Genomic DNA, 18,847 nt, shown 5'->3' on the forward strand with positions numbered 1-18,847 from the left:
CCTAATTATTAATTTCTGTCGGCCAGAAGGATCTGCAAAATAACACTAAAGTGGGGAGTAAGGAACATCTGTCTTCCACTTCTGGAAATCTGTAGCTAGATTCCTTGGAGAAAGATTTGGGGTTTGTCTGTAATTTGTGAGTAATTTGCTTCTGAAGTTAATTATTCCTAAAAGTGAAAAATTGCTCAAAAATGTTGGGAAAAAGAAGCTTTCCTTTTTATCTTAGTGTGCCACTAAAATATAAAAATTCTGGTAAAAGTCCAACCATATGACTATAATTTTAAAGTGATACCTTTGAGAGAATCTCTCCATTTTCATGCAGACTCTCCAGAAGGACATCTGTATTTCCTCATGTTAAATGATAGGAAATGCAAAGAGACGACAGTTTTAAGTATGAAGATTATAGAGATTTATAACTCCCTTTATGTATTTCTAATGTGTAATAAAATGCAGGGGAACTATACATAGCAATTTTTTTTTTTTAATTTAATCCCAAATACTACTCTTTGTCCTCTTTTTTTCTTTTTCTTGAAATTTTCCTCCTCCTAATTTCAGTTTCTCACCTGAAGTTCAAAATTTTCTCTACCTGAGGTTTGTAATGATGAAGTAGCACCAATGAAAACAGGGCTTTAGCTGGATGCCGATCTTTTCTTGGGCACCTCATGATGCTTAGGAGAATGATTACCTCCTGGTAGCTGTATGCCTTGCTTAATTTTGTTCTTGTTCAGAAGAAGCAGAGGGATAGAGAAATTCATCTGAGCACTTATTGAGTTCACCTCCTCCCTAGTCTCAGCTTTTCAAGAGCTCAGAAGATGAAGTAATACCTTTGTTTTTATCTGTCTGTTTTTGGCTGGCTTGTAGCGGCATCAGATCTGATTAGGGTTTTTTGGCAGCGTGTTTCAGGGTGAGAAGCTCCTTCTTTTCACAGTGCCAAGGATGATGCCAAACTCATGAGCCTTGCAGTCTTGGCATTGGAGTGATCAACAATTGGGTCAGGTTCAGTGTAGGTTTGTGTCAAAACTAGAAAGAGGCACACTGAAATCCACAATGAGAATATTTATGTTGAAAATCCTACTTGGGTCTTAGAACAGACTTTTCAGCTTGTCATTGTAAGAATAAATAATACATATCTAATAAAATGGGTAAGCATCCATTGCTGTCTCATTTTTGATGTGAAGAATATTTCTGCCATCACCATTTTCACTCCAAAAACTCCAAGTCGTTGTTTTGAGATTCATAATGATTGAGAGAGATTCAGACTCCCTAATTGTGGTACTGGATTAAGTGTATGTTACGGAGATGTTGCAATCACTGCCATTTCACAGCAGCAGTGGAATAACCCCAGATATAATGAATCTGCTAGGATTTGAATAAACAAAACAGGCAGAACTTTTCAATTTTGGGTAATATTTGTATGTCTTTGCTGGGGAAGGGACCACAGAGCAGTTTTCACATGGGAATAGCATTCCTACAGCATTATTATTTTTTTTTCCCCTAGTTTTTGAGAGTGGACCAAGACAAAGACAGAGAATGCAGCCTGGACTGTGCAGGGTCCCCTCAGAAATCACTCTGTGCATCTGATGGAAGAACTTTTCTGTCCCGGTGTGAGTTTCAACGAGCAAAATGCAAAGACCCTCAGCTGGAAATAGCCTACCGAGGCAACTGCAAAGGTGAGAAATCAAAGTTTCTCTTGACCATAATGAAAAATAATAGACCCTAAAATAGTGCTTGAAATGTCTGTGAATTGAAAACCAGGAGAGTTGGAATTTTTGAAAAACAAGTGGGTTGAAATCAATCCTGTTATTTTTATAACAATATGCTGTCTAAAGATCAATTAATCTTGAGCCTTCATCAAAATTGTGGTGCCCACATCCACTTATTTTTCAGTAAGCCACTGTTAAGGAAATTGCATGGCCAGGTCATTGTTCAGAAGGACCATATCACTGGCAAGTTCAGAGAAACTCTTCCAATTGTTATCTTGCAAGATTTCTTGTCTAGTACAATTTGGTAGTTTGAGACAGTCAAATTAAGTCTTGTATTTCCTAATTGCAATCACCTAGTGTGGCGGGGTGGTGCTGATAGGGTACGTCAAGTGAGAAAAGCAAAAACCAAAAAAAGCTTTCGCAGACCATTGCTGCCTGTATCATCCACTCCTTTACTTCTGATCTCTGTTTAGAGAAATTGAGTGACATGCAACCCTACAAAATATCCCACAGTTAAATCTCTTAACTTTTAGAGTAGCATGCTGCTAGACAATGCAGTTCTTAACTGAAGTGTAGTGTGATTCCCAACACAGTGATCTTTCTAAAATGTAAGAATATCAGTGGTCATAAAGATTTACTTTCCCTTTCTCTCTGTCCTAAAGAGAGTGGCAGGGAGTGGAGGTAGGGGATAGGGGAAAGAAAACCCCAGGGACCACACCAATTCAACCTGTAGAAGGCAATTTTCCACATCATCTCTCTCCATTAGCTCCTGCAAACCTCTGAAGCACCAAGACTGCTTCAAAGAGACATTCTGTCTCATCTTCTGCTGGAATGAAACAGTATCCTCATTCTTCAGCCCTTTCATAGTAAACCATTGTATTTCATGATGGATCTATTTACTGTGCTGAGCAAGGATAACATAATGAAGCTACCTGAGCCTAAGTTTTTGTTACACTCATGAACGACAGAGACAATTATTGTGCACTTGGTATTTGTTCATTTTATACATTAGAGCTTTATGGAAATCAGTTTTGAGTGTTTTTCTTTATTGTTTTTTATATCCTTTAGAAAAAGTCATCTGCAAGGAATTTTCTTCATTAAGATTAGAATTGCTCTACTCTACATCAAAGGTTTCCTCATCGATGCTGTCAAATTTTTCTGCAGTCAATAGCTGCAATTTGGAGAAGTGCTCATTTGCTGTTTATTTATTAATGCATAGAGTAGAATTGTAGAATTGGAATTAGACACCTTAGGTTCCTTAAATATTGCTGATAGTAGGTGCACATCTCTTCAATCATATGTTTTTTTCCTTTGATAGGTAATAGGCAGATGTTTGCTAATAATGCACTTGGTCAGTGTCAACAAGAGATCTGTACTCTTTTAATTTTACATGTTCATAGTATTTCTTATTCAGTAAAGCAATCTTAAATTTTGAAGTGACCAGTGTCTTTATTCCTACCTATGGCTGTGATCATCAGAAATATTCCAAGCTGTAAAAACAAGTTTTAAAGAAGAAAAAGGTGATTCATCAGCCTAGCTGCAGTTTCAGTTTTAGCATTGCTAGGGCTAGTTCTGATAGTCATATCCAACATTCTGAAAGAGCCAAGGAAGTCCTGTGATTAGGACCTTTTGAGCCCGTTGCTTTTGAGTGGTGAAATTTGTTGTTGCAGGTGATGCTTAATCAAAAAACAGAGGGTTGTTTCAGTAGGGCTAACCAAAAAGTGATGTTTCATTGGAGAGCAACTTTAAAGGTTGCAGAATTTACTTTCATTTTATGTAGGAATGGAAGCAGATCCTCTTGGAAGTGTTTGTCTGTACCCCTGAAAAAACAGAACACTCACCCTAACTCAGCATTAAAGCATTGGTTTTGAAGCAAGTTTTGAGCTTGCAGGTAAAAGGGAAAGAAACACGTGTGTTTTCATGTGAATATTCTGAAGGGAAAAAGGTAATTCCTGGTATTGACTTCACAACTTGAAATCTGTGCCATGATAATTATCCACCATTGATCAAAAAAGGCAATTTTAAGTCTGTCTCCTCCTGTCTTCTAAAAAAAATCCTTTTGGAATAATTTCGAATCCATCGTTTCTTGTTTAGATATTTAGAACTGTGATTTCTTTTTACATCCATAGAAATTCTGAACCACTACCAGACTGATGTCTCCTTTCCCCATTTTTTTTACTCCTGAGAAAGGCAAATTTATATTGACTCTTTTTTTCTCTTTCTCACCTGTTCTCAGCATTTTTCTCATCTATTTGATTTTGAACACTTAAATATTAAAAAGTACGAAGGGATAGTTTGCTCTGTGTGCTTGTTTCCTTTCTAATTCAAGTCTCATTCACAGCAGGAGTGCTCAGCCCAGGCAATTCTTTAGCATTGCAAAGGAAACCATTTTTAGAACTAGATCTTAAAGATCACAGTTAAATGGCTGCATTTGAACAGTTTTTTCCCTTGTACTTCTGTTCTAGTTCTTGATGACTGCAGCAGAGATCAAAATATTTTAAACAAACCTGAAAATAAATGAACCCTGAACCTTCTGCTCATTTCTGAAAGACAATCCACCTTTAACAAAACAAGCATCAAAACGGGCTGTTGTGTTAGCCTTTTTTTTTTTCTGATGACATTAATTTTATAACTCTTTGTATTTTGAGTCCGTGTCCAGCCTTTGCTGGAGTCCATTGCTAAGCTTGGAAGTGCTATAAGAAGTTAAAATCTTACAAAATTTCCAGCCTACTTTTGGAGTTTCTAAGATGTCAAATAATCTGTGTACACTGTAGATATACATCCACATTTTTGGATACTTTTCCAAACAAAATCTTAATTCTGAACTTCTGGAGATTTGCCACTTGCTTGACACAGACATTTACTGTGCAATGAGATTACAGATCTAATAAATAAATGTATGTTGACAGCTGAGAAATACTACTCATGTTGTTTAGCTGTTAGGGCTGTTAAAATATCACCTGTGATGGGAATTAATCGCATACACACACAAGTGCTTCACAGTAAATCTGGCCCAGCATAGACAAACGAACAAAACACGCAAGAAGTGGAAAAGCAATATAATTGCTTTTAAACTGCTCAGAAAGACGCAGATGTTATGTCTGCACAAATTAATTACACAGTGCAAGCGGACACTATGAGCACCAGGCAAGTAAGGTAGTAAATGCTCCCTGTGGCATTTGGGCACTGGCCAGCTGTGCTCTCCTGGGGACTGTATCTCTGTGGCTCAGGGAAAAGATGGGCCAAGGACTGTTCCCAGCAGGCAGCATGCACAGAGGTGCCTTCTTTTACAGATTTAAGGCTGTTCAGCTTTTCTTTTTACTCTTTTTTTTTTTTTTTTTTTCTCTTGTTTCTTAAATAGCATTAAGAACACTCATTTAATTTCTCAGTTTGTTTTTAAGCGAATGTACCCGGCCCATAATGGAGGCCCTGGAGACTAATATTCTGAATCTATTAAGCAAGTGGCTCAGTAATAATATTTGGCATTTTGGCATCGTGATCAATGAAAAAAAACAAATTCATGTGTATCATCTTCCCAGCATACCTCCACCCTAACACAGAGTTCTTGAAATATCCCAGCTGAGGTACTTGGAATTTGTGGCCTCTCTACCAGCATTTCACTAAAATAAGATTTCCCCAATGGCTGGAGTTTTGATACAAATTGTCAGTCACTACAAAACAACTTGCCAACTCACATCACATTTCCTTTCTCCACTATCATCATGTAACAGCAACCTGGGTTTATAAGCAACCGCTAAACTGGACTTGTGTGGGAAGACAGATGGAGATAGTGCTGAAGGCAATATTGCCCCCAATATATTGCAGCTGTGTTAATTACCAAAGATTGGGAACAGCCTTGCCCTCACAGCTATGGGTGTGATAGAGAGTGAGTTAGCAGCTGGGAGGGAGTTAGCTGGAGTCTGCTGGCTGTGCTGTGAGGAGGAAGGGGCAGGGGATTGTGTGAGGAAAGGGTGAGATGTCATACGAGGGACAGGCAGGGTTAGGTGGCTCTCCTGGGCGCAGGAAGGAGTGAAATGGAACTGCAGAAGGAAGAAAGAGGGAGAGAAAGAGCTGGAGCTGCCCATGGGAGGCTACAGAGAAAAGGCAAGAGAGACTTCTAGATAACAAGGTGTTGATGCTTGAAGCCTTCTTCAGTGTCAGTTGTACCTCCTCTGTCAGACTTGTACAAATCTCTCAGTGGTCCTTACTAAAAATGACAATGTAGGAGATTTACACAGGGACATATAGTTTCTGAGGTGTTTGGAATTTAATCTGTGCAACACTGAGTATGTATTCAGTATCTGCAGAGGTGGCCCCAACAGTGACTTGCTGCTTTGTGAGTAGGCCAAGAAGAGCCATCACACAGAGTCGTGTCGTTGTTGTTCTATAGCTATGTAGATTCCCTTTCTCCATTGGAAATCCTAGGTAGATCATGTTTATCTTAATTTGTTTATGGTATCTTAAAGAGCCTCACTGTTTAAAAATGCTGTTCTTTTATGAGCTATCATAGATATAACAAAAGGTAATATTTTCATTCTCACAAGTCACATAAAGAACCAAAGCACATCAAAATATGAGTGAAATTTCTCATAAAACAGGTATTTTATTATTTGCTTTCCTTAAAGAAAAAAAATGCTCAGCATTTGTTTCTTTAATTTAGAGCTTTCAGGGATAGTGAAAAGTTTCACTCACTTAAACTATTAGAACAATAAGTTAATTAATGGATTAAAAGTATGCTTAAATAAATTGAAATTTCTGCCTTTGGATAAACGTGCTAATAGGATTTTCCCTTTTGTGAAGAGAATGAGGGCATTGCTGGGCAGTACTTGTTTTGAGACCACAAGTTAATCTTGGTCCCATAATTAATACGTCCAAACATAATTTGGAGAAACATTAATCTTGTCAATTAACTAAAGAACTGGGTTGTAAATGGTGGACGTGGTTTCTGAGCGCACACCTTTAGCAGAATTCCCATGGAGGCTGCCATCCAGCCCAGCTTTGCCTGTGAGTGAGCCAGGCGGGCGGGAGCCTGAGTGTGCTCGCTGTGCCCGAGCACGTCCCTTGGCTCCATGTGGGCAGGGACCTTGCCTTGGCCAGGGCACCTGCTGCCTGGAAGGCAGCCCTGTGGGATGTGTTTGGGCAGCGGAACATGCTCCCAAGGTGTTTCCTTTGGAGAGAGGAAAAGGCAGTGAGGACTTATGGTTCTTTTTCTAACTGAAATGAGTGAAAGTGGGACTGGACCAAGGTGTCAGTCTTAAAAATAAACCTGAACAGAGTGAGACCTTGCACAGTCTGTACACTGAAAACAAGACAGTTTTCACATGTCCTCAGCTCTCCTTTAAATTTTTTCTTCTCATCTTTTAGGAGGAAAAAAAAATAAGAATGATGCAGGGTTTTTCATTATTTTGAAAAATATATTTTAAAAAGAATCTATTGAGAAGTAGTACTAACTTTGGGATTTTTGAAAATAAACCTTACAGGAAGAAGATTGATTATATGGCAGATTTTTTTTTAATACTTTCAGCTAGGATCTATCTCCTCTGTTTTCAGACATATTTTCTCACTGTAGACACTGTGTTTAATCTGTAGGATGACTGTGATGCTGGCAATCCTGATACAACCACTTGTCACCCCCAACCTCATTTTGATTTTGAGTCTTCATTTGTATTTTGTGTCAAGATGTTACACATCAAGCCATTGTAGTAAGTGTTGAGAAACAAAATATTCAACATCTTGATGAAAAAGGTATCTATATATAGAAGCTGCAATTTATGTTATCTCTTAAAGCAAGTGGAATTGCCTTCTGATTATAATTTGCAGTAAGCATTTAATGAAAACGGATAAAGTTTTCAGTATGTTTGGAATATTTTTGTGGAATATCCTTTGTTCTTTTAAATGTATCTAATGGTACTTAGAACATATGACAAGTAACACTGGGATAGTATCCACAGTTTTCTGGAAACAGAGTTTCAATCCTTTTAAAATAATCAATTTTTATTGATAATATTTCTCCAAGCAGAATTTGCTGAAACCAGGCTCCACAGAAATAAGGCATGTAAGGGCATTCTTATGCACAAAAAAATGGGTCTTCATAAAATCAAATATGCACTACAGCAATATGATTTTCAAGTAATCTTTTTGGGATTTTTTTTTGTGGAGTTTTCATTTCTGCTTTTGAATTTTCAGACCTCCTCTAAAAATGGAGGTTCTAAAAGAAGTGGAGAATACTAAAGCAATAATACTGAACTGAAGTCCAGGAACCACAAACAGTTGCTAACCTTCTCAGATATTCTGTGCAAGAATTAGCAAACTAGACTTCTCCAAACTATCAAATCCCTGCTCTTCTCAGAAAGCCTAGTGTAGCCTTTGGCATCTAAAACATCAGAAAGCTGTTGCTTTAGTTTCTCTTGAAGTATTTTATTCCATCCTAATCAGACTGTATCTCTCCAAATGCGACTGTTAGCAAAGTGAAATAGTGTGCCAAGAGGGAATCCAGCACAGCATTCCTTATTTTATCTTAGAGCTTAGATATCTAAATTGCTGTGTGGTTGCAAAATGTGGGGGGAGGGGGGGGGGGGGAAGAAAAAGCAAAAGCAAAAAGAAAACAGCAAAGAAACTCCACACTGCCTAGCTCTGTCTGTTAGATGCCAATAGAAGAGAGTTTAGGCTAAGATTGCTCTGCTGTTTTGTTTGAATCCAGAAAGCAGCTATAAAAATAAATAGTGAAAGAATTGGCCAGCTCTTGTCACGAAGCAGCAAGTCATTCTTTTATGGCTGTGTCAGGCTAAATGTCTGTGCTGACATCCCTTCCAACCCAGGAGGCTAATATCTCTGTATCTTTAAAACTGATACTTTCAGCATATATAGTTTGCTGCATGTTTCCCATCACTAGAGGGTACAGCTTTTTATCTGATTTGCTGTTAGACACTATCAGTTCTTTACAATATATATTGACCTAGGTCAAATATAATGGGAATTTTTCATGAGTGGTTTATTCCATATAAACCAAGTGATGTCTTGTGCTCTGAATAAAATTTTTGTGCTAAATTAACTGCAAATTAAGACTATTTGACTTTTATCATACCATTACCAGTTACCAAACAGGTATAGCAGTGGGAAAGGAGCACAAAAGAAATAAATTCTGGTTTGTTGTTAGGACAATTCAGTAAAGTGCTCAGGTGAACAGCTAATTTGAAATAGCTTGTTGCACTGCATGTTTCTAAGTTCAAGGACAAGCAGAGACAGGTATTCTGGCAAAATAGAGGTGCAAAAGGAAATAGTGAAAGGTGTTTGGATCATGTGTGTCTGCACTAGGTCTACTTGTTCGCATCTGTCTGACTTTAGAAAAGCTTTCTCTTTAGTGTAAGAACAGCTGACTGCCTGTGGGAAGCTCTCAAGGAAACCTTCAAATTAGTTAACCACTTTATATATAGTTCTTACAAAGTAGTAAATATTTCTGATCAACAGAATATTCCACCAATAATAAAATAACTAAGTAAAAGATGACATGTACTTTTTGCATAAATATCTAAGAAGGTTGTGTCAAGCACAATAATCTCTTGCAAAGCAAGCGAAGTTTGCTCCATCTATTGAGACTTGGTATTTTTATTCTTACTGCAATACACAGCAAACCAAGAAATACCAGATGAACTAAATTGAAACCTTTGCAAGACATTTATCTATACTTTTGGCAAGCTGCTACTTTTCCATGCAAGAATCTGGGTTAGAATTCCTTATAAAGCTCCAAAATTTCTGTAAATCAATTGCACTGAATGTCATCTTAGAGATGGTGTTTACGCCCTTGATGAGTTTGTGTCATTGTTATAAACTCTGCAGTAGTAAACTTCTCTCTGTTTGATATATTATTCAAGGATTAGCCAGCAGAGTTGAAGTTGGTGCATGTTTTTTCCCTGAAGCTCAGTGTTTTTGGAGCTGTACTGTTGGAAATAAAGCATAAAATGAGACTAGTTCCAAGTCAGGCTGGTGCTGTTTGTGAGGTTAACTCTATTTCCAGAATTTCCTGTTGACTTCAGTGCTATCTCAGGAAGATCGCGCAGCAATGTAGTGGCACCACTTCACTTCATAGGTGAAAGTTTTCCCTGTTGCACAGAGAAACTTAGATCAGAATTAAGATGACTTTTTATTTTGTTTGTGCTTTCTGCTCACTGGTCTCCCCTGGAAGCCAGAGTTGTTACCAGGGCAATTCAGAAAGACCTGTCCAAACAGCTACAACTCTGTACTCTCTTAAGTTCTATGTATTTCTGTCCACACCCATATACCCATTTTTGTCTTCTGTTGTACCCTCAAGATGTGTTTGTTTTATTAAACCTCTGGTTGCTGTTGCAGTCCTGATGCTAAGTCAAAGAGGTACAATCGACACACTGCCCAACATACTGTGCTAAAATGCAATGAGCCTTGTACCAATCCAGTTTGACAGCTAACAGAGTCCCAGTGAGCTGATTTAAGGTAAACTCATGCATCTTCATGCTCAATTTCTATGCCAGAAGATATTTTTTTCCCAATTCCCCAGGAGTTTGTGGGATGTAAAAACCCATTTACCTGGAGTTGAGGGGATAAAGTCTCACCGAGTTAGTCACTGACACAATTCTAAATTACAGCTGGACATGCATATCTGCAAAATTAGTTTTTCTCATTGTATGACTATAGGCAAATTAAACCACATTTCAGCCAGATTTTAACAGGTCTAAGAACCTAATGGTCCTTTCATCAGATCATATACCAGAATCCAGTTTGAGCCTGCTGACTTCCTTATTAATGCTTCAGTTAGGATAAGAAATAAAGTATAGTGAGATTTCTACTAAGAAGCCAATAACAGTTTCAAACCCCTTGTTTTTCCGCTGGAAAGTTCCAAAAGTTTAAACAAAAACAGATTAAAAAAAAAAAGCAAAAGTAAATCTTTACAGCATTACACAGTATTTGTCATCCTTCCAAAACCTTGCAGCCTCAGAGTCCCATCTGCTCTCAGATTTGTCACCAGAGGGACACTGCTTGCCTCATAAGAGTTTAGCCTGCTTTTGTCAGGGGCAATGCTGAAAAGTCAAAAGCTGTTGGCTGATTAATCATACTAGGTCACTCCTATCACTTTTCATTCTTGGTCTTCATTTCTAAATAATCAGGCTCCATCCTGATTATTATAGGAACAATTCCAGGCATGTCAGGAAATAATCTTTTTCATCCTTTTTCAGCTGTTATTTTGCATAAATGTATAGCCATTAAGTATCTTGGGTTCTTTTTTTGGAAAAATTGCTGGAAGTTATGCATCAGATTTTGAAGGCATTGCAACCAGGGCATAGAGGTAGATGATCAGATGATTTAATCTTACGAATTTATTGAAAATATTATAATTCCTTTCTCTTCAGTGATCTCTTTATTTGGAGGGAATTTAGCTCATCTGAATTAATAAGTTAATGATCATTAATATTCTGAGTATGAATGTTTTTATATTTCTTCTTTTTATCTTGATCACTTGATTTAATTTCTTCTATCAGGTTTAGACCTTGACTCTATGTCATAATTATTCTTCTGCAGTAATATCTCAGCAAAATAAAAAATAAAATAAAAAAAAAAAAACAGAACTGGAAATAATATTTTGACTTTACACAGTTTCAGATGCTTAACTTGATAAGAGCTTTTCCTCATGGTTTTATTTTGTGTATTCTGAAGCACAGTAATGCCCAATGGGTTTAAAATGGTTTCATGGTTATATAATACAAAATATGACTTCAAATATGAATTTTATATTCCAATAAATTTGGTGACTGTTGATTTTAAAACATATTAGATCATCCACGAATAGGAGGCCTTTAGAGCATCAGGCTGTTCAGGAACAAGTGGTGGACAGTTTTGGAGAACTTCTCTTTCTTCTTGGCATATTTTCATGATAATTCAGCTATTGAAGATAATTTACAACCCTGCTGGTACTATAGCAGAGATCTTATGTGATGGAATTTATATCACTTTTCCTTTTAGACATTTAAACCACATGTCATACTAGAAAAACGAGGACAGAGGTCCAACAAAGGAGTGATTTATTTTCAGTTAAAATACTAGCTACATTAAAACCACATGTTATTAAGTACTGTATAACCAAACCATGCTCAGAAGAATGCTTACGACACCAAAGCTTGCTTTAAATGTTTCTTTTTTTTTTCCCCAAAAAAACTTTGGCAGTGCACACATTAACAGATTTTACCTGAGCTGCACAGTACATTGGCTATACTTCTCCCTTGGAGAAACAAACTATTAAAGTGCCATAGTACAAATTAATTCAGTTCCTTATTATGTTTCTTTCTCACATTTCTGGATGCTTGAACTTCTCTGTTCCTTTCATGTGTCATTGCGTCTCAGTGAGTATCTCTCCTGAAACAGCATAAATCAATTGATGCTAAGACTGAAACATAGATTTTTCAAAGTGAAACTATTTGGATTTGGGGCATATTAGCAACATTGAACTCTCAGAGTGCTCCTTTGAGAAGAGTAAAGTAACGCACAGAACTAGTGCACATGAATCCAAGATCAGGATGGAAACAGGAAGATTAGAATTAAGGGGCCCCAATTTTGTTTTCAGAATGCAGATGCTGAGGACAAGTTTCTGTCCTCATCATGCTGCACTTCCACACCAGATTGCCTAGGACTGGAAGGATTTTTTAATGCTCATGTTGCCAGGTGAGTTGTCCAAAGCTCAGTGGAGGTGACAAGTGAAGGATTTACCCTGTAAAAAGGAACTTTTGCCATTCCACTAAGTTTCCAAGTTGGTTCTGTGAATGTGTGTCTGGATCATACTGGCACAGAGAAGGTGCTTCAGGGACTGGGAATTCAGCTGGTTTACCTGCGTGCTCCTAGGAATGCAAACCTCTGTCCAGTGCTGTTGCCTCACTGTTCAGATTCTGTTCAATTTGCACCTTTGTGGACTAGAAAGGCTGTTCCCATGCATTTGAAGAGCTGCACAAGCATTAATGAATCACTACAATATCCCTCTTTCAGAGGTAATCACTGGACAGTTTTAGCCTTAAAATGGGATTAGCTAATTTATGTCAAGCAGTCTTTAAACCAAATAGGGATCAGAAGCAGCAAATTTCTCTGCTTGTATGTTTGAAATCATTCTAATTTAGATATTACAGTCACATCTTGAAGTCATTAATGCTACCTTAAGCTTGCCTGGTATTCTCATTTTTCCTGAAATTGCTTACCTCAAGCAGATTCTGAAGTTGTGATTCTGCATCAGCAACATGCTAAAATTTGTAGTGTAAAAAGTTCAACACCTTATGTTATCTGTCTTTTTTAAGCTCCTGGCTGCCTAACTGAATAAAGTATATGTACTAGACAAAATAATTTATTTGATAATAGAAACTTCACTGAATTAAAGCTGGCTGGTTTGCTCTTTGATCTCTTGGATGGAGACCAATACCAAGTAACAATGGAGATGATGCAGGAAACATTACAGTGGACAAGAAAGGACCACGTGGTAGACTTGATGTCCTATGGTTAAATCATAAATTGTCACATTAAATTTTAGCATAATATGAATTATTCCTGTCCAAAATTATTATTTAATTACCTTTCCAATAAGTCCCTGCACTGTACAGTGTATATATATATATATATATATATTTTTTTTTTATTATTATTATTATTTTTATTTTTCTTTACCAGCCATGTAAGGACATCTGTAGTCATAGCTGAAGTGGCTGCCTAATTGCAGTAAGTAGGAAGTACAAGGCAGCTGCGCTCCTGTTGCCTCCTTTGCCTTTCCTGAAGGAGTAGAAAGCTGTTGCTGCCAAGAGCTCTGAAAGAATATTGTGGGGAGCAGTGTGGCAGCTATTGCAGTGTTAAATTGAGAGGAAAAGCCCTATTTGGGCTTCTACTCCTTGGTGGCATTTGGAACAGAAAGGTTGTCTGTCCAGGCATCTCACTATTTCATTTCCCAGATATGGACTATTGTCCAGAAATTATTGTCCTGCATTGGTTCCCTTCCCTAAAAATAATGCAAGTTGATCATACATTTTCACTTACTAAAATTCTGATTCTCTTTGCATGGGTCTGAGTTGTCTTTTCCATAATATAGGTGATCACCTATCTTTTCTTTGTATTGCTTCATCCAACTGACTTATCTTTTCCCTTTCTCTAGATGTTTCCAGATGTGTGGCTGAGAGGAAGTACACCCAAGAACAAGCTCGCAAAGAATTTCAGCAAGTGTTTATCCCAGAATGCAATGATGACGGCACATATAGTCAGGTTGAAATTTTTTTATTCAGCGTCTTGCATGACTGGAAAGTCAGAGTATGTGTGTTGGAAAAGGGTGAGGAAGAGACAAGTGTAATGAAAGGAAATGTAATTTCAAAATTAAATGCAATATGTGCCAACACGTCAAAAAAAATGTAAGGAAAATCTGTGTTATGTGTTGAGTCCTTGTTCTCTTTTTCACAGTTGGCCAGCAAAAGAGCCAAACATTACCACTGTTCGTGTAATGCACTCCCCGCTCCTCTAGGATGAGGCAGCTGAGTCATTCTTGTAGCCTCCTGAATACTCATCAGATGGTAAAATGCTTGGAATTTGTGATCTGTTCCTGATTTGAACCAGAAATCTTGCAACTGGAGTCTATATCTTAAGTGCTAAATCATGAATCATACAGAATTCTTTTTTGTTCTCTGCTGAGTTTCTTCACAAGCATATGGTCTGAGACTAATTTACTTAGATCACGGAATTGAGAAAGAACACAGAAGCTTATCCTGAGGTTAATATTCCAATCATGATCACTTTCTGTCTCCTCTGTACTGCAGTTTGGTCATGGAATTGTGCAGAAAACAATTTTTCTCTTTTTAAGCATGATGAGGCAAGTGATATTGGCCCTTAGAAAATATAATGCAATTGATTTCTAAGTGGAATTCCAAGAGTTTCCTTCCTGACAGCTTGGGATATGAATAATGCTGGCAGAAGCACTCAGTCCTGCTCCTTCAGTGGGTGGAACAATATGTTCTCTATGTGGGAAAAAAATCAGGATTGCTTGTTTCAGAAACAGTTTATGTATCCCTTGAGGAACTTTCTTGTGAGGCTTTTATAACACCTGCACCTCACTCATCTAAGACAGGGTGTAAACAACTGCATATTTCAACAGTTTTCTCTTCCATTGGATTCTGAAGGACCTACAATACTTAGCTCGAAATATGCTTTATGCTAAAAAATTATATATAGGACTGAGATGGGCCCATTGTGGTTCCAGGTTTTGTCAATCTAGTTTGCTGGATAAGTTTCTGCACTCGCATTCCATGAATGCTGTGGGACAACAGGCATATATCTGACAGGCTGCACATGGTTCTTGTTGTTTCTGACAGGTTCAGTGCCACAGCTACACTGGATACTGCTGGTGTGTCACTCCCAATGGCCGGCCCATCAGTGGTACTGCTGTGGCCCACAAAACTCCTCGCTGCCCAGGTAAATCTTGTTTGTCTGGCTGGGTTATGACAGCGTGCCACGAACAACAAAGTTTGTCTGTGGTTTCTGGTTAGACTTAAGCAAAAGAAGCTTTCACTGGAAGAGTGCTTCAGCCCAGAAACAGGTGGTGGTGGAAGCTATAGATGCCCAGTCCTTGGGGTTTGGTAAAATTCAGCTGGATGAGGCTGAGAAAGTTGGTCTAGCTTTTCATGTAGCTGTGCATGAAGTCTGAGGTCACTGCCACCTTAAGCCTTCCTGTGATTCCGGGATCCAGATACTTCATTTGTACATTAATCTAGCTATTGAGGATTTTCTGCAGTGGTCATTTACACCATATTTATGTGTCTATATATGAAACCAGGTGACTGAATTGCTGATATAGCGCTTCATGTTATAAACTCTCTTGCACATACACTCATTGCAAAAATGTTTCAGAGGGATTTGTGCTTTTTGATAATTCAAATATTTAGGGAACAGGAAAAAACGTAGTGGGAGTGCCTGTTTGTAACACAGCCCAATGAAAAAGCTCCCACAGCACATTCCCCAAATGACCAAATCTAGAGGAGAAATAAAAATAAAATAAAAGCATTAAGAGCAAAATAAAAAAAATTGCCTGTGGAAATTAACTGCAAATCAAACTCACACTCTATCTATTGTCCAACTATTTGTGCTGCAGCATCATTCTGTGTCAGCAAGTGGAAGAAATAGCTTTAAAAACCCAATCCTATAGTGTGAACGAAGCTGAAGAAGAAAGTGGATCAGGGAATTTACCTGTCCTGATCTACTTCAATCACTCAGGCACAATATTGATGTTTCAATAAATAGACGGAGGAAGGAAGATACCACTGTGGAAATTTCAGCAAAGTTTATAGAGAGCTATTTTTAAGGTCTTTCTAGTTAAAATGACTTGCTGAATCTTTCCACATCTTTCCTGTAGGTGAACTTTATCCACCAATAATACTCTTTAGAATATTCCTTTTAATCCAATCTGAAAAGTCACTGTGATGCAAGACTCAATTGTGAAAAAATTATAAAATATTCAGAAACCTTAAAATAGAGGAAAACGTGCTTTCATTTTAGTGTCATTATAATTTATGAAGATCTGCATCTTCAGAAGACATGTGGATGTGTCTTCTGTAACTGTGGATTTGCCATCTCTGGAAATGTTCAAGGTCGGGTTGGATGAGGGTCTGAGCAACATGGTGTAGTGGAAGGTGTCCCTACCTATGGCAAGGGGTTTGGAATGAGATGAACTTTACAGTTTCTTGCAAACCATCCTGTGATTCTATGATGCTATGGCTAGGACAGTGCTTTTATGCTTCAGTGTAATTTTGACTAAAGATGTTTTTACATGTCCAAAGCCAGGAGTTCTCTGAGAGTGCACCTTTATTTCTTTCTCTGCAAAATCCATTTTTAGCTTTCTCCTTGTGTGTCCTTTCACTTACATCAGTGAAAAAAGGGTTATGCTGATGCTGAAAGTTCAATAAATAATTGTCAGGAGTCTTATAACACATGGCACTATTTTGGCTCAAAATGCTGTTGAATTACTTGCTGTATTTTCACTTTTTTATTTGTACTGGTATTACTGAGGAGCAACTGCAGTGTAGTTTCCAGATACTTAATCAATTAATATGAGAATTCTTCTATATCTCTACAGGACCCTAATCCTAGTTCCTCACAAAGGTATATTCATTAGCAGATAAAACACCAGACTGTTTCAGCTCATTTTTGAAGGGGTGGGAAAGGAAATTATTTTTACAGAAATGCTAAGGTAAAGGTCATAATAGCACTCAAATGGAATTTAGTAGGTCAGAGATAAATAAACTGCTCCAGGGCACAGGTGAGTATTCAGAGTCTGATTTTGATCAGACATTCAGATTTTGATCCATGAGAAGATTTTGGGTAATTTTTCAGTTGTTATGAGACCCTGTGGGATTATCTCTGCACATTTTGTCCCCTGCTTTATCAGTGTTCTCCTGTTTCACTGTTTATCACTTCTCCTTTGTCCCTCAGGAAAGAAGTCCAGCTACAGCAGTTTGGAAGTAAGACTTGAAATGCTAGGGGATTTTGCAGTGGTATTGGCTAAGGACTCAGTTATGAGAGATCTGGAGAAACCTCATTCAACAGAGAACACAGCTACAGATTTTCTCAGAAAGTTATGGGGTATAATAAAGCAAAACTTAGTTCATATATTGCAAAATGAAAGTCTGATGCACAACTGCATCCTTCTCCCATTTCGAAGTATATATTCAAAATTGCCATCTGTTTAGGATAATAGAGTTGGGTCTTTTTTCCTCACAAGAGTGCTGATGTTTTCCAGATCACTGTTGATTCCCTTTGGTACTTTTTTTTATTTACTACGACTATGCACAGGAATTATAACCAAAACTTTAGTGAGTCAACTGAAGTTGTGTAGATGTATTCCTGTTTCAACTAGTGTTATAGAGATGCCATTTCTGCCAATACTGTTGTCCCTTGTTAGTCCAATACACTGTGTCTTGCTAGCCTTGATGCAGGAACTGCCTTGCTACTTTTGATATGCAGGCAGATGTCCTGCAGTGGTGGCATCCTGACACCAGCATGTTTCTGTATTTTCACTGTTTCTGTGTATTCTGCAGGCTGGATGCTGTAGGTATTTCAAAGACATCTATATAAATTTCTCATTTTGCCTGTACCATACCTTTTTCTCCCAAGATCTCTTTTGCCACTTTTTTCCTTTAGAGGAAAACTTGTACATTTAATTTGAATTAGTGCGATTAAGATGCTTTTTTAATGATTTTCTTATAGGTAATGTGCTACCATAAAATGTATGAAATGTCTTGCTTTAATGAAAATATTCAGTTAATTTTCAGTTTTAGGTTAGTTCGTCAGCAGCTTCAGATACAACTCAAATACATGTCTAATTAACTGTGGTGTTCTGAAATTATGGGATAATTTCTTGCCTTTCATTCCCCTTCAGTGTAACTACCTTTGGTGAATGCCCAGAAATACAAAAGAAGAACATAGCTGTCTGGAAGAACTTGAATTTTAATAGAGGAAATACTGAGCAGAATCTAGAATGAGAAGTTAGGAGTTTGGTTTAGCAATTCCAACCCCTATCCATGCTTCCTGTTAACTGTGTGATACTGGATATGCACAACAACCTCTACATTTCCCTAACTGTTAAGGTTGGTTAGCTGAATAACATGGTGTTTCCTAAAGTTATCTCAGGTCCAAAAAGTGTCTCATATATATTTTTTTAACATAACAACAGTTGCCTGAGCCATTTTTTGCTCATTGAGTTGTTCTTGTTGTTCTTATTTAAGCTGCCTTTTGTGCAAGAGGCATGAGAAGTGGAAGGATGAAGATCATAAGCAGCATTAAAAAATGCAGGACTTTCCAATTGTTTTATGTAAACCTTTGCTTTAATTACTGTATCTTTACCTGAAAGAGTCTCTTCTTCCTTCCTTTTCAGCTTTTCCCACATCAACATTTGGTACTGCTAAGACACACATGATAAATCTCAAAATGCTGTTCCACTCCATGAAAATAGTTTTCACTATTACAGGAGCAATAGTGAGAGAGACAGTAAATCAAACACATTCCCATGACAGCATTAAAAAGAAAGCTCCTTAAAAATGATGAACGTCTCCCAGTACTTTCACTAAAGAACACCAGACATAAAAAAAGGACATTTTTACAACTCTCCATCT

At 37.6% G+C, this 18,847-nt stretch overlaps 1 protein-coding gene across 2 annotated transcripts in view; it reads left to right on the forward strand.

The window, feature by feature from the left end:
* SMOC2 (SPARC related modular calcium binding 2) overlaps positions 1-18,847 on the forward strand; it is a 137,747-nt gene that overhangs the window by 41,953 nt on the left and 76,947 nt on the right. For both annotated transcript variants that reach the window (XM_083858531.1, XM_083858532.1), the window contains exons 2-4: positions 1,499-1,670; positions 13,852-13,958; positions 15,056-15,155. In XM_083858531.1, the coding sequence (XP_083714657.1) occupies positions 1,499-1,670; positions 13,852-13,958; positions 15,056-15,155 (379 nt within the window). The remainder of the gene's footprint in view (positions 1-1,498; positions 1,671-13,851; positions 13,959-15,055; positions 15,156-18,847) is intronic.

The sequence above is a fragment of the Zosterops lateralis genome (genome assembly GCF_965231275.1).
Source record: "Zosterops lateralis genome assembly, chromosome: 3".
NCBI lineage: Eukaryota > Metazoa > Chordata > Aves > Passeriformes > Zosteropidae > Zosterops > Zosterops lateralis.